The sequence below is a fragment of the Budorcas taxicolor genome, chromosome 14, assembly GCF_023091745.1.
Source record: "Budorcas taxicolor isolate Tak-1 chromosome 14, Takin1.1, whole genome shotgun sequence".
Classification (NCBI taxonomy): domain Eukaryota; kingdom Metazoa; phylum Chordata; class Mammalia; order Artiodactyla; family Bovidae; genus Budorcas; species Budorcas taxicolor.
Window position 1 is genome coordinate 44,379,620 of NC_068923.1, and position 13,305 is coordinate 44,392,924.

Below are 13,305 nucleotides of genomic sequence, written 5' to 3' on the forward strand. Positions count from 1 at the left end.
TGGCTTTTAATCTATTCAGAGATGTGTAACTATCACCACAATCAAGTTTAGAACATTTTCATCACCTCAAGAAAAAACCTTATATGGGTCAGTTCAGTTTACTCAGTCATGTCCGACTCTGCAACCCCATGGACTGCAGCATGCCAGGCTTCCCTGTCTATTGCCAACTCCTGGAGCTTGCTCAAAGTCATGTCCATTGAGTTGGTGGTGCCTCATCCCCCTTTCCCTCTCCACCTATAGCGGTGGATAAACAAAATGTGGTATATACATACAATAGAATATTATTCAGCCTTTAAAAGGAAGTTCTGATATGCTATGATGTAGAAGAACCTTGAATACATTTTGTTAAGTGAAATAAGCCAGTCATAAAGGACAAACTGTGTGATTCCACTTATATGAGGTACCCAGAGTAGTCAAATTCATGGAAACAGAACCCGGCTTGCTCTCAGGGGCAGATGGGGAAGTAGAGAGCCAGGGAAATGTGGTATTACTGTTTAAGGGGGACAGAGTTTCAATTTGGAAAGGTGAAAAAGTTCTGGAGGTGGGTGGTGGTGAGGCTTCACAATGTGAATGTACTTAACACCACTGAACTGTACACTTAAAAACTGTTAAAATGGTAAGTTTTATGTACATTACCACAGTTTTTAAAAAGTGATACCCATTAGCAGTCACTCTCCATTTCCCCTTAAAGCCCCAGAAAACCACTAATCTATTATCTCACTCTCAGATTTGTCATTTCTGAACGTTTCACATAAATGGAATCTTTCAACATTTGGCCTTTCCTATGTAGCTTCTTTTGCTTTGCATAGTGTTTCCAAGGTTTATCAATGTTGTGGCACATTTTACTACACATTCTTTTGAGTATTGAAAGTCAGTTCAGTTGAACAGACATTCTTTTGAATTGACAACATCATGTTATATGGATATATCACATCTTATTTACCCATTTATCAGTTTCCACTTTTTGGCTATTGTAATACTACAAACATTCACATAAAAGTTCTTGTGTGAACATACGTTTTGCATTCTTTCTCATACTATCTATATATAATATGTATAATATGTAATATGTGCCATGAAATTGTTGGGTCATATAGTATCTCTGTGGTCCTTTATCAGGGACTGTTTTCCGAATTGTCTACATCATTTTGCATTCCCACCAGGAGATTTTTATGTAATTTTTTTAACAAACATGAGCATCCTTGGCCGGTGAAAACCAACGGTTTTTTATCTTTCTATCTGTTCTTTGCTTCGCAAGGAGCAAGCAAGACCCGTTATATTAAAGAGGATGGAGTGCAGGTCAGACTAGGTGTTCTGGTGACTGGAAGGGCCACCCCAGCAGGCTCTGCGCGACCAACGGCCCAGAGGTGCGCGCATGCGCGCGAGGACAATGCTGGCTCCCAGGCTCCAGGTGGCGCGCGCAGGAGAGGTTCGGTGGGTGGCAGGGTGTCACACCCTGCTGGGCTGGGGTCCACAGGCACAGTCCACGGTGCCTCTGTGGGTGGAAGAGGTCCTGGAGCTCAAGATATGAGGCCGGACTTGCTTCCATCCACTTTGTGAGGTGTTTTCGTGCTGACTCAGTCAGGAGAGGAGACCCGACCTGCGCCTGTTTCTAGTGAACCAACACTTGGGTTCTCTAGGCTGTGGGGAGACCTGTCACATTTTATCCCGGTTGGCTTATTTAATGCTTTCCCAAAGGGTTCCATGTCTTTTCCTCCACTGTCCGCTTTCTTGATAATGCCAGTACTCCAGGACCTCCGCTTTACGCTGGTGATACCCAGAGCGTTATCTCTGGTCTTTTTAAAATTACTGAAGGCCAAGCCCTGGTTTACATCCCCCTAATTCTTCTGTCTGGACATCCTCAGAACCGATCAAAGTCAGCATATCTGAAATGAATTTCACCTTGTCATTTCCCTATCCTTCTCCCGACTCCCGTATTCTATTAGAGCAGCAGCATCCACCCACACCCGTAGACGGGCGTGAAATTTTTAGAAGTCTAGAATCCATCCCCTCCATTCTCTTTCGTTCTTAACGCCCTAGGTTGGGCTAAGTTAAGACGCTCAGTCGTGTCCGACTCTTTGCGACCCCATGGACTATAGCCCACCAGGTTCCTCCGTCCATGGGATTCTCTAGGCAAGAATACTGGAGTGGGTTGCCATTTTCTTCTCCAGGGGATCTTCCCGACCCAGAGATCGAACGCAGGTCTCCGGTATTAGAGGCAGACGCTTTAACCTCTGAGCCACCAAGGAAGCCTAGGTTGGGCTATGTATCTCCAAAGACTAGAAACTGATCATAGAATTCTTCTATTGCAACCCCTCTTTCCACTCTGGCAGCAAGCACTGATGTCCAAAATAAAAATCTGACCATATTACTCCCCTGTTAAAAACTTTGATGATTTCCCTTTGTTTGTATGATCGTTATGGACTTCCAAATTTTTCAATCCTGTTGAACTTCACCAAAACATTTCATTATTAGCAGTCTCCCATCATTCGGCCTCCAAATTATGGTCTGATGAAACACACATGGAACGTTCTGAACACAGCACACACTTTGAGATCGTTTTATTTAGATTCAGTTCAGTTCAGTTCAGTTGCTCAGTCGTGTCCGACTCTTTGCGACCCCATGAATCGCAGCACGCCAGGCCTCCCTGTCCATCACCATCTCCCCGAGTACAAGACTCACGTCCATCGAGTCTGTGATGCCATCCAGCCATCTCATCCTGGGTCTTCCCCTTCTCCTCCTGCCCCCAATCTCTCCCAGCATCAGAGTCTTTTCCAATGAGTAAACTAAAAATAAACTCTGAAGTTCCCCGCCTCCCTGCCGGCGCCTCCGGCCGCCCCGCCCTCTGTGTACTAGCCAAAAGGACAGTCTCACTTTGGAAAATGAGCTGAACTCCAAGTAGCAAGGGTGTGGATTCAATAGTGTAGGCGTGAAAACTGGAAGAAGGGAGATTACCTCCATCCTTGAAAAACTTTCTCTTCTCTTCACCTCTCCTCCAATTACTGACATCTCACTTAACTCTCCTCCAGTTACTGAAATGTCATCTTTAAATGTCTATGACTCAACGATATTAAATCAAAATGTCCTAAAACAATAGAAAATATTATTACCCCTACACGAGGAAGACCCCAAGTTTAGTGAACTCTTTCATATACAGTTCCTTCTGTGCTCTCCAGTACATTAATATTTCTTATAGCACATAATTGTATAGAATTTTAACTTTTTGACATGTCTACTTTCCCTCACTGTACTCTTGGAACAATAGGGAACTTAGTTTACTGATCTTTGTATCCCCAATGCCTAGGACAGGATGATATCCATTAAATAGTAAATGCCCAATAAATATTTGATAATGAATAAATCTGACAGTCATTATTTTTTACTTCTCGAAATTGGCACCTCATTGAAGGCAGAATTCAATCTTAATCATCTTATCCCTACCACCTAATACAATATTTGGCATATATTGTTTCCAATTTTTGTTTGCTATCTATCTTTAAATTAATTTTATGTATTCCACTCTCATTGCTATGGTTTAATGTTTTATGTTGGTCACTGATACAAAATGTAAAGGAGGAAGAGGCCTTATCATCTAATACAACACCTTAATTTCCTACAGGTGAAGATACTTAGCCAAGAGAGGTCAAGTGATTTCCCCACAGCAACTAGAAAACTCTGGATTTACAACCAGGTTTTCAGATCCCTTAGGCTAGGACCTCATTATCTAATATTTTTTCAACAGGTGTATTTTGGTATACTTACTCTGTAAAGAGACATTTGAGGATCCTGTTCTTAAATTTGCAGTCTTGTGAAGAATTTCATAACCTAGTCTTGAATAAAAAATCATTTGGCAAAAGAAGCCAAAGTGTGGTTTCCCTTTGGGTAGGATTTTTCTGCACTGCTCAGCTTGTGGGATCTCAGTTCCCTGACCAGGGATTAAACCTGCATCAAGGCAGTGAAAGCTCAGAATCCAAACCACTAGGCTGCTAGGGAACTCCTAGGAATTTTTTTAAGTTGGAAATTTTACCTCATTTTATTTCACTCTCAGTTTTACCTTTAATAGTGTAAACAGTTTTATTGTATATCCTTAAATGTAAATTTTATTTTATTTCTAGGTGTTCTCATATTTTCTGAGTATCAGTCTCTGTAGTCTTCACTAGCAATTGTGATTTAAGCATTAGTAAAAGAGAAGAATCATTAACTAGAAGAAAATGTCAAATCTAAAAATGAAAGAGGCAGCCCTTATCTATCTTGACAGAAGTGGAGGCCTCCAGAAGTTCATAGATGATTGCAAATACTACAATGGTATGTTCAGCAAAGGTGACTTTATTTTAGAAACTTTAAAATAAAGTCCTACATATAACTAACTTCAAATTTGTGCATTTTTACAGATTCGAAACAAAGTTATGCTGTCTATCGATTCAATGTTTTAATAAATCCCTCTGATATTGTTGAATTGGATGCTGAACTTGGAAATCACATTTTACACCAGCCTTTAAAAGCTGCTCAAGTTTTTCAATCAGTAAGTTAAAGAAAGAAATATTTTTATGCCACATGGAATCTTCCATAACTTCTTTGGTTTTCTTGTTTGAAATCACAGGTCTGTTATATTGCTGTTAAGACTCTCTCACTAATTGGACAGTTGCAGACTGAAACCCAAGTAAGTTTTAGTTAAATTTAACAAAGAAAACTGAGGTACGGTACTTTCAGGATAACTTGTAAATAAATATTTTTATATTAAAATATATTTTGTATTAAAGCATTTTTTCAAAGTTCAATGGACTACATATACATCTTTACTTCCTGCATTATCACTTATAATATTAAGCATTTTAATAATAAAATATTTCAAACATACCCTAAAATAAACAGAATAATACAATGAACTGCCATATTATCTATTGCTCAGGTTTAATAGTTTGCAATATTTTGCTATACCTGCATCATCAGTTTTTTCCTGAAATATTTTAAGGCAAATCTTTAAAATACATTTGATATTTCACCCCTACATACTTCAGTATGTATCAACCTCCAAAAATTGTGAACATTTTTCTTTTATAACCACAATGACACTATTACCCCTTACAAAAACCAGTAATTTCTTAGTATCGTCTAATATCCTCTCCAGCCCAGATTTAAATTTGCCCAATTGGGGTTCTCAAGAATCTCTCATAGCTGATTTGTTCAAGTCAAGATCAAAACAAGATGTACACATTATAATTGGTTCTTATATCTCACCATGTCTTTTTTGATCTAGAGGCATTTCCTTCCCCTCCTTTTTATGCCATTGAATTTTTGAAGAAGCTTTTTTAGTTGTCCTGTAAAATGTCTTATAATCTGGGCTTGTCTGATTATGCTCATGTGGTATTTAACTTATTCCCTAGACCCCATATTTCTGAAAAATAGCAGTTGCTTCCAAATATTATACTTGCTTAGATTCAAATTCAACTCATTTTGACAAGAATAGAGTATAGTGTCACATGTTTCATACTGCCCTACAGTAGAAGTGCCCTCTCTGTGGTCCCACTTTTAGCAATGCCACATTGATTGGTGGGTGCAGATGATGTCAGTCTGACCCCTCCAAATCACAGTTTACCATCAGCTTTCACCTCAGTTTTTGCAGTCATTGATAATCATTGCCTGTGTGTGTGTTAGTCACTTGGTCGTGTCTGACTCATTGCAACCCCATGCCTGCCAGACTCCTCTGTCCATGGGATTCTCTAGGCAAGAAGACTGGAGCCAGTTGCCATTGCCTTCTCCAGGGGATCTTCTCCAAGGGATCGAACCCGGATCTCCTGAATCATTGCCTAGATTCCGTTATTTCATTAGGAGTTGCAAAATTGTGATTTTTCCAGATTTTAGAAAACTTTCAATGTTTATTACCTAAAATTATCCTGCAAGAGAAGTTTTTCTGTCATCAACTGTTTAATTACCTTGCAATACAATTTGTACAGGAAAAGCAGAAGAAATGTTTGATTCTTTCCATTTATAAATTTTTGGAGTGATAAGTTGAAATATAGTAGCTTCCAATGATGAACAATATTTTCTGTTTGCTTTTCCATTTTTAAATTATGAGGAGCTATTAATACATGAATTTTTAAATATATCTGATATGTTTCAGTGAATCTTTGTCATTTTTTTTTAAGTTTATATTCTCTAACTTTGGTCACTGGGAGCTTCTTAAAGTTTGTTCTTATTTCCTTTTGATACATTTCATTAGTGTATTTTCTGCCCCAGACCTGAAACTAGCCATTTTTCCTAAGGAGCTCTGGTTCCTTTCAGTGAGAAATTATATTTAGAGATCTGGGCATTAGAAGTATTTATTGCTATGAGGTTGTCATTGTTTTATAAATAAGTTTTTCAGGGAATGGTGAGGAAATGTGTGTATATATATATTTTTTTTTTAACTTTTCCATGATTTTATTTTTTAAATTTTAATTGCAAGATAATTTCTTTACAAAATTTTGTTATTTTCTACAGAAATGTATATTTTTAAAGAAAGATAATAGTTCATAATACTTTTAATTAAAATATCAGATTATAAGGATTTTGCATTTTAATTTTACATTTAAATATCTTTTCTCTTAATGCTCAAAAGGTTGGTTCCTAATACTAACAAATCATTTATTTGACTTACCCTACAAATATATTTACTATATTGTAATGCAAGTCCAATTGGATCTGCACTTTTTAATACTACTTTTTATGTTCTTATTAGATTAATATAGTGCTGAAGTTAACACATTTACCTCCTCTGCCAAGTTATTGTCTTGATCTTTGTGAGTTTCCACGTGATTATACATCTCAAAGATTTTATACGATGCAAGGAATTGTGATTGCAATGACAACTGTAACCAAATACACACAAGGTGCAAGATTTCTTTGTTCAGATGACGCATGCCCTCTTTCAAAAGGTAAATATTAAAATGTAAAATCAAAATAATTTACCGTTTAATCTTAAATCATGTTTATAATTAGTTATGAAACATTCATAGCATGAAAAGAATGGGATAAAATTTGGTGTCTCCTAGGCTTCCTTGGTGGCTCAGATGGTAAGGAGTCTGCCTGCAGTGTGGGAGACCCGGGTTCAATCCCTGGGTCTGGAAGTTCCCCTGGAGAAGGAAATGACAACCCACTCCAGTATCCTTGCTTGGAAAATCCCATGGTTGGAGGAGCTTGGCAGGCTACCATCCATAGGGTAGCAAAGAGTCAGACTCGAGTGAGCAACTTGACTTTCACTTTCAATGTTTATAAGAGCTTCCCTCATAGCTCAACTGGTAAAGAATCTGCCCGCAATGCGGGAGACCTGGGTTCGATCCCTGGGTTGGGAAGATCCCCTGGAGGAGGGAAATGCTACCCCACTCCAGTACTCTGGCTTGAAGAATTCCATGAAATATACAGTCCATGGGGTTGCAAAGAGTCTCACCTGACTGAGTGACTTTCACAATGTTTGCAATTCTACTTTGTATAACCTTGAAATTCATTCTTTCTTCCCCATCTCTCCTCTATAATTTAATAGGTGTACTTGTGTTGCTGCTGTACTTGTTCTCTCACACAGTTCCAGAGCTGTTCATGGTGTTCCCTCTCCACGTAATGTCCTCTCTCAACCCTTTGGCTTAGCTCCATTCAGTCTTTCTCCAGGACAACTTTTCCATTCATCCCCACCTCTCATTGGGTTGGTTGCCCCTCCTGTCTTCTCTCTGAACACTTTGTATTGAAATTGTCTGTTTTTGGTCACCACCTATTGAAATTGTGTGTTTAAATATCCATAAAACCAGTGCCTTAGCACAGTGCCTGACAAAAAATGCCATTGAACTGCTGTGAACTCACATCCAAACCCAATTTAATTATATGTTGAATTAGATTCATTTTAAAGGACTGAAAATGGCAATCTACTCCAGTACTCTTGCCTAGAGAATCCCATGGAGGGAGGAGCCTGGTAGGCTACAGTCCATGGGTCGCCAAGAGTCGGACACGACTGAGCGACTTCATGACATGACCAAAGGATTGAAAATAGAAAGCTAAATCTGAAGGCAAATATAGCTTAACTCTGTTTTCTTTCAGGATTTCAGTATATAAGAGTGCATGTACCTGGTGCTACAGAATCTGCAACAGTAAGAAATGACTTTTTGTGTAATCTATGTTCATCTTCACTTCAAGAAGACAGAAAATTTAGAGTACTTGGTGGTAAAATGCATTTATGTTTTATAATTATAATTTTTAAAATAATGTCTGATATTTTAATGTAGAAATTAAATTGAATATATATCCTAATAACTAATTCTTTTTTGCTTTTTGCGTTCAGATAAACAGATAGTTGAAATAATTACTGCAAAGTCACTTCATGCTTTTCAAGGATATTGTAACAACCAGCCATTTAGGTTTCAATCTCTTACAGTATTCCTCAGAGGTAAGACCTGTTTGCACTAAAATGTACTTGACTTTATGCTTGCTATACATGGTATAAACATGGTTTTTATACATGGTACTTGTATAGCTTGATAATCATATGTCTTCTCTTTCTTGAGTATTTGAGAGTCATATACAGCTAATGTACCAATTATTTATTCAGTCACATAACATTCACTTAAAAAGATATTAGTACATGCTATGAAGCACTACGTTAAATCTCAGGATGACAGTTATTTACAGTAATAATCTCCCATTATTGTGTGTGTATGTCTTATGTAAGTATTAATGTTTTAAAATATAATGTTCATGAGGTAGGATGTGAATTTTTACTGCACATAGTAACAATTTAGTAAGTAAATTCATTCAATAAATGAATGAACTCCATGGGTTAAGACCTGTGAGTAGAAAGATTCTGCAATAAAGGAGGAAATCATTATCAGTATCAATCACCCAGGGAAGAGTGAGTCTTCATTAAGAAGCCAGAATTGTGAAAATGAAGATGGGTTCAGCCTCTTTTCTTGGGCTAAAATTGGAAGAATTAAACTGTTTTTAAAGAGAGATTTTGGATGCAACCATGTGTAGGGAACTGAAGAGTTTGGAAAGTAGAGACTCAAACAAGAATTCTTTTCACCGTGGCTTGACAAAGACAAGGCAGGCATGTAAGCCCAAATGACTATAATTTTCAATACCAAGTATTGTGTGCCAGACACTTTTACATATATTAACTCATTTAATCAGAGCAACTCTCAACTCTTTCAATTGTTGTCTCCACTTACAGTGTGGAAATGGATGCACAGAGGAGTTAAATATCTTTTCCAAGGTTACACAGCTAGCACATGACATAGCCATGATTCAAACTCAGGCATTCTAGCTGCAAAGTCTATTATTTTAACTACTTAATTCTGCTAAATACAAGCCATGCATTACAATATAGAAATATAAGTGACTATCCAACATATATTTTAGTAGAAAACCCTTTCTTCAAATAAACTTTTAATAGAACCCAAGTGAATTTTTAAAAATTAAATTAATAAAAGGAGGCCTTTGGGGATTATCAGAAGAGATACCCAGACTTCCCAGTCTCCTAGCCTTCCTCTTGATCCTTTCTTGACCTCAGGATACATTCACCAAACTCTGAGTCCCGGGAACAGCTGAAAAATTGTTTGTTTAATTTTCCCTTTGTAATTCATACTGTATCCTTCAGAGGTTTGAGGCGGGTAGGGGAAGAGGGAGTGTTGGTTTGTTTATTTGGTTTGGGGTTTTTATTTTCTTAAGTCTTGGGCCTGATTCTTCCCATCTAGGTCTACAGGGTTTACCAATATATTCTCTGGAGCTAGAGAGAGAGAGAGAAAGAACAGAGAGGGAGAAACAGAGATTACTGTTTACTCACAGAGGGAGGTTAATCCTTGCTCCTGCTTGTAAGCTTTTCTTTCACAGCTTTACAACCATCCAAATTATAACTGTGTAATGGAGGATCAAGATTTTTTAGTTTTTCAGAATAAATTTTGAACTTGTGCAAAGGCTTTGCTCAATCTGTAAAGGTGAGAGGAACCTAGTAAAGTGTCTTGTGGGTAGACTTTAGACAGGAGCAGACCCAGATGGGAATTTCAATTCAGCTACTTAACTACTTGGGCTTCCCTGGTAGCTCAGACGGTAAGAATCCACGTGCAATACGGGAGACCTGGGTTTGATCCCTGGGTTGGGAAGATCCCCTGGAGGAGGGCATGGCAACCCACTCCAATATTCTTGCCTGGAGAATCCCCATGGACAAAGGAGCCTGGCAGGCTACAGTCCATGGGGTCACAAAGAGTTGGACAGGACTGAATGACTAAGTACTTAACTACTTTAGCCTTGTATAAGTCACTTAACCTCTTGGTTTCTTCATATATAAAATGGGGATAACAATATTTGTATTAAAGTTTATAATTACATAGTGTGTGTAAAAGTACCTTGTCTATTATAGACAGTACATAATACTTTTAAAAATAATTTTCTTCCCAAATAAAATTATTACTTATAAAGTCTTTTATTAACATTTTTGTTATTTAATGGAAACATGCTTCATTTAAACGAAGTTGTCCTGTTTTGCCTCTTGACTATATTATAGGAGACTGTTTAGTTGCTATGCCACATACTTCTTGAAGTCAACTCTCATCACTGGCTCAAAATGATGTATCAAAATTTATCAGCAGTAAAATTACCTCAATTTGCATTATTCATGTCACTCAAATGCATGTTATACTAAACAAAAGTAAATATTTAGCAGCTAACTGAACTATTAAATTGTTACTGGTTTTAGATCTTTGAACCATATCATCAGTAAAAGTTTCATTCAGTAAACACATATTTTCTTTTGTCTTGAATAATTTTAGATGAATCAGTGAATAAAATGAATATAGGAAATGAGTATAAGGTTATTGGAATTCCAACCTGTGTAAAAACATCACAGACTGCTGTCTGTGTAGAAGCAAATAGTATCACTTTTTGCATTCCAAAAGGTAAGGAAAATGTTAATATCGTTTTTAACAATACTTGCAAGTTTAAAGCCTCGTTCAGGAGATAAGTATTGGCTGCCTGTGTGCTGTACACTCTTCAAAACACTAGGGATAGAGCTGTGATCAGGACAGTCAAGATTCCCACCCTTAGACCATATGGTAGATAGTGAATAAATCTAAACTAATTAATAAGACAATTTCAGATAATAAATGCTATGAAGGAAATAAAGCAGGATAATGTGGAAACTTGCCCTTAGGAATGATTCTTTTCTTTTGGCTAAACTCTATTTAGAATTAAAAAAAAATAATTTCCAATGAGAAGAACGTTTTAAGATGCCAGGAGTCAAAGAGTAATCTAAAAGTTTTCTTGCCTTTGTTTTCTAGCTAAGGCAATGCTAAATAACTTGTCATGGTTGAGAAAAAGAGCTGGATAAAATGGCATCCTCTTCCGCATCTGAGTTTTGAGCCAGTCGAGAAATAAGACAAGAGGCAAAGGCAGTTGGGGGCCAAAATATCTGCTTTATTACTGATAATTTTCTTCCAACTTAATTAAGCACTAAGTAACCAAAAGTGAAGAGCAGATCACTCTGGCAAACAAATATCTAAATGTAAGACAGGCTAGTTAAATCTTGAATAATAGATTTTTTTTAATCACTAGATAGCTTTTGAACTGTGGTATTGGAGAAGACTCTTGAGAGTCCCTTGGACCGCAAGGAGATCCAACCAGTCTATACTAAAGGAAATGATTCCTGGGTATTCACTGGAAGGACCAATGGTGAAGCTGAAACTCCGATACTTTGGCCATCTGATGCGAAGAGCTGACTCATTTGAAAAGACCCGGATGCTGGGAAAGATTGAAGGCAGGAAGAGAAGGGGACGACAGAGGATGAGATGGCTGGATGGCATCACCAACTCAATGGACATGAGTTTGAGAAAACTCCGGGAGTTAGCGATGGACAGAGAGGCCTGGCATGCTGCAGTCCATGAGGTTGCAAAGAGTCGGACACAACTGAGTGACTGAACTGAACTGAACTGAGATAGCTATCTAGAGTAACAGAAGCCAATGTTGAATTTAGGGCTTCCCTGGTGGCTTAGATGGTAAAGAATCTGCCTGCAATGTGGGAGACCTGGGTTCGATCCCTAGGTGAGGAAGATCCCCTGGAAAAGGGAATGGCTACTCATTCCAGTATTCTTGCATGGAGAATTCCATGGACAGAGGAGCCTGGTGGGCTATAGTCTCTGGGGTCACAAAGAGTTGCTCACTACTTAGCAGCTAGCACTTCCACTTTCTTTCAAGTTGAATTTAAATACAATGAATTATAGACACCTCCGCTTATTCTGAAGAGAAAAACTTATTAAAAGAATAAAAATATTGAAGAAAGAAAGCATTAATGAACAATGGACATTTTAAAGATCCTTTCAGTATTTTCTGCTCTGAAATGTTTTAAAATTTACTGATTTGGTAGCAGAACATGACTTATATGTAGGTGAAGTGTGCTTTCTCCTGCTAAACTCTAGAATTAGGCAGATTTAACCACCTAAATGTGACAAGACCTACTCTAGGTAGGCCTCCCTTGGTCCATGGACATGGCTGAATAGAAGAAATCATTGCTCCGTGATGACAGCCCAAGAGGAAAGAGAAAGGGACTGAGTTATATGTGCACAGCTTTTCCCAAACTGACCCATTGGATTAAATTGCTCATCCTTTTCAGGAGTTGGACAGAATAAGGGAGTGGAGAAGGTCTAGAATGTTACAGTCTATGTTAAATTAGTAGGGTATAAATCTTCCCTTTTAACAGGAACATTCAAATATATCCCGTTCTGCTTTTGCAGTTCAGTTCATTTCAGTCACTCAGTTGTGTCTGGCCCTTTGGGACCCCATGGGCTGCAGTACATCAGGCTTCCCTGTCCACCACCAACTCCCGGAGCTTACTCCGACTCATGTCCATCGGGTCGGTGATGCCATCCAACCATCTCATCCTGCGTCGTCCCTTTCTCCTTCTGCCTTCAATCTTTTCTAGCATGAGGGTCTTTTCAAATGAGTCAGTTCTTCGCATCAGGTGGCCAAAGTGTTAGAGTTTCAGCTTCAGCATCAGTCCTTCCAATGAATATTCAGAACTGACTTTAGCCCTCCCTAAAGCAGAATATTCAGTTCTGCTTTTTAGCCCTCACTAAATGTGATACTGTTTTGAACACAGAAATATAAAGGAAACACTGCAATACAGGAGCCTCATGATCTGACTTTGCTCACATTGGTCTTAAAAGGAAAAAATGAGGAATTTACTTGCAACCCACAGGCTATCTATGTGGGCACACAGGGTGTGCATCCTTTTATTATGTTTCTTGGGTAGAATGATAAACCAGAGTGACCTCCGATCATAATTTATTATCATTGTAT

General features: G+C 38.1%; 1 protein-coding gene across 1 annotated transcript in view; it reads left to right on the forward strand.

The window, feature by feature from the left end:
- The first annotated feature begins 4,211 nt into the window (after nucleotides 1-4,211).
- The window catches only part of MCMDC2 (minichromosome maintenance domain containing 2), a 35,503-nt gene continuing 26,409 nt past the window's right edge, over nucleotides 4,212-13,305 (forward strand). The window contains exons 1-7 of the mRNA XM_052651975.1: nucleotides 4,212-4,305; nucleotides 4,392-4,522; nucleotides 4,601-4,660; nucleotides 6,719-6,914; nucleotides 8,065-8,187; nucleotides 8,306-8,410; nucleotides 10,785-10,910. Coding sequence (XP_052507935.1) covers nucleotides 4,212-4,305; nucleotides 4,392-4,522; nucleotides 4,601-4,660; nucleotides 6,719-6,914; nucleotides 8,065-8,187; nucleotides 8,306-8,410; nucleotides 10,785-10,910 — 835 coding nt within the window. The remainder of the gene's footprint in view (nucleotides 4,306-4,391; nucleotides 4,523-4,600; nucleotides 4,661-6,718; nucleotides 6,915-8,064; nucleotides 8,188-8,305; nucleotides 8,411-10,784; nucleotides 10,911-13,305) is intronic.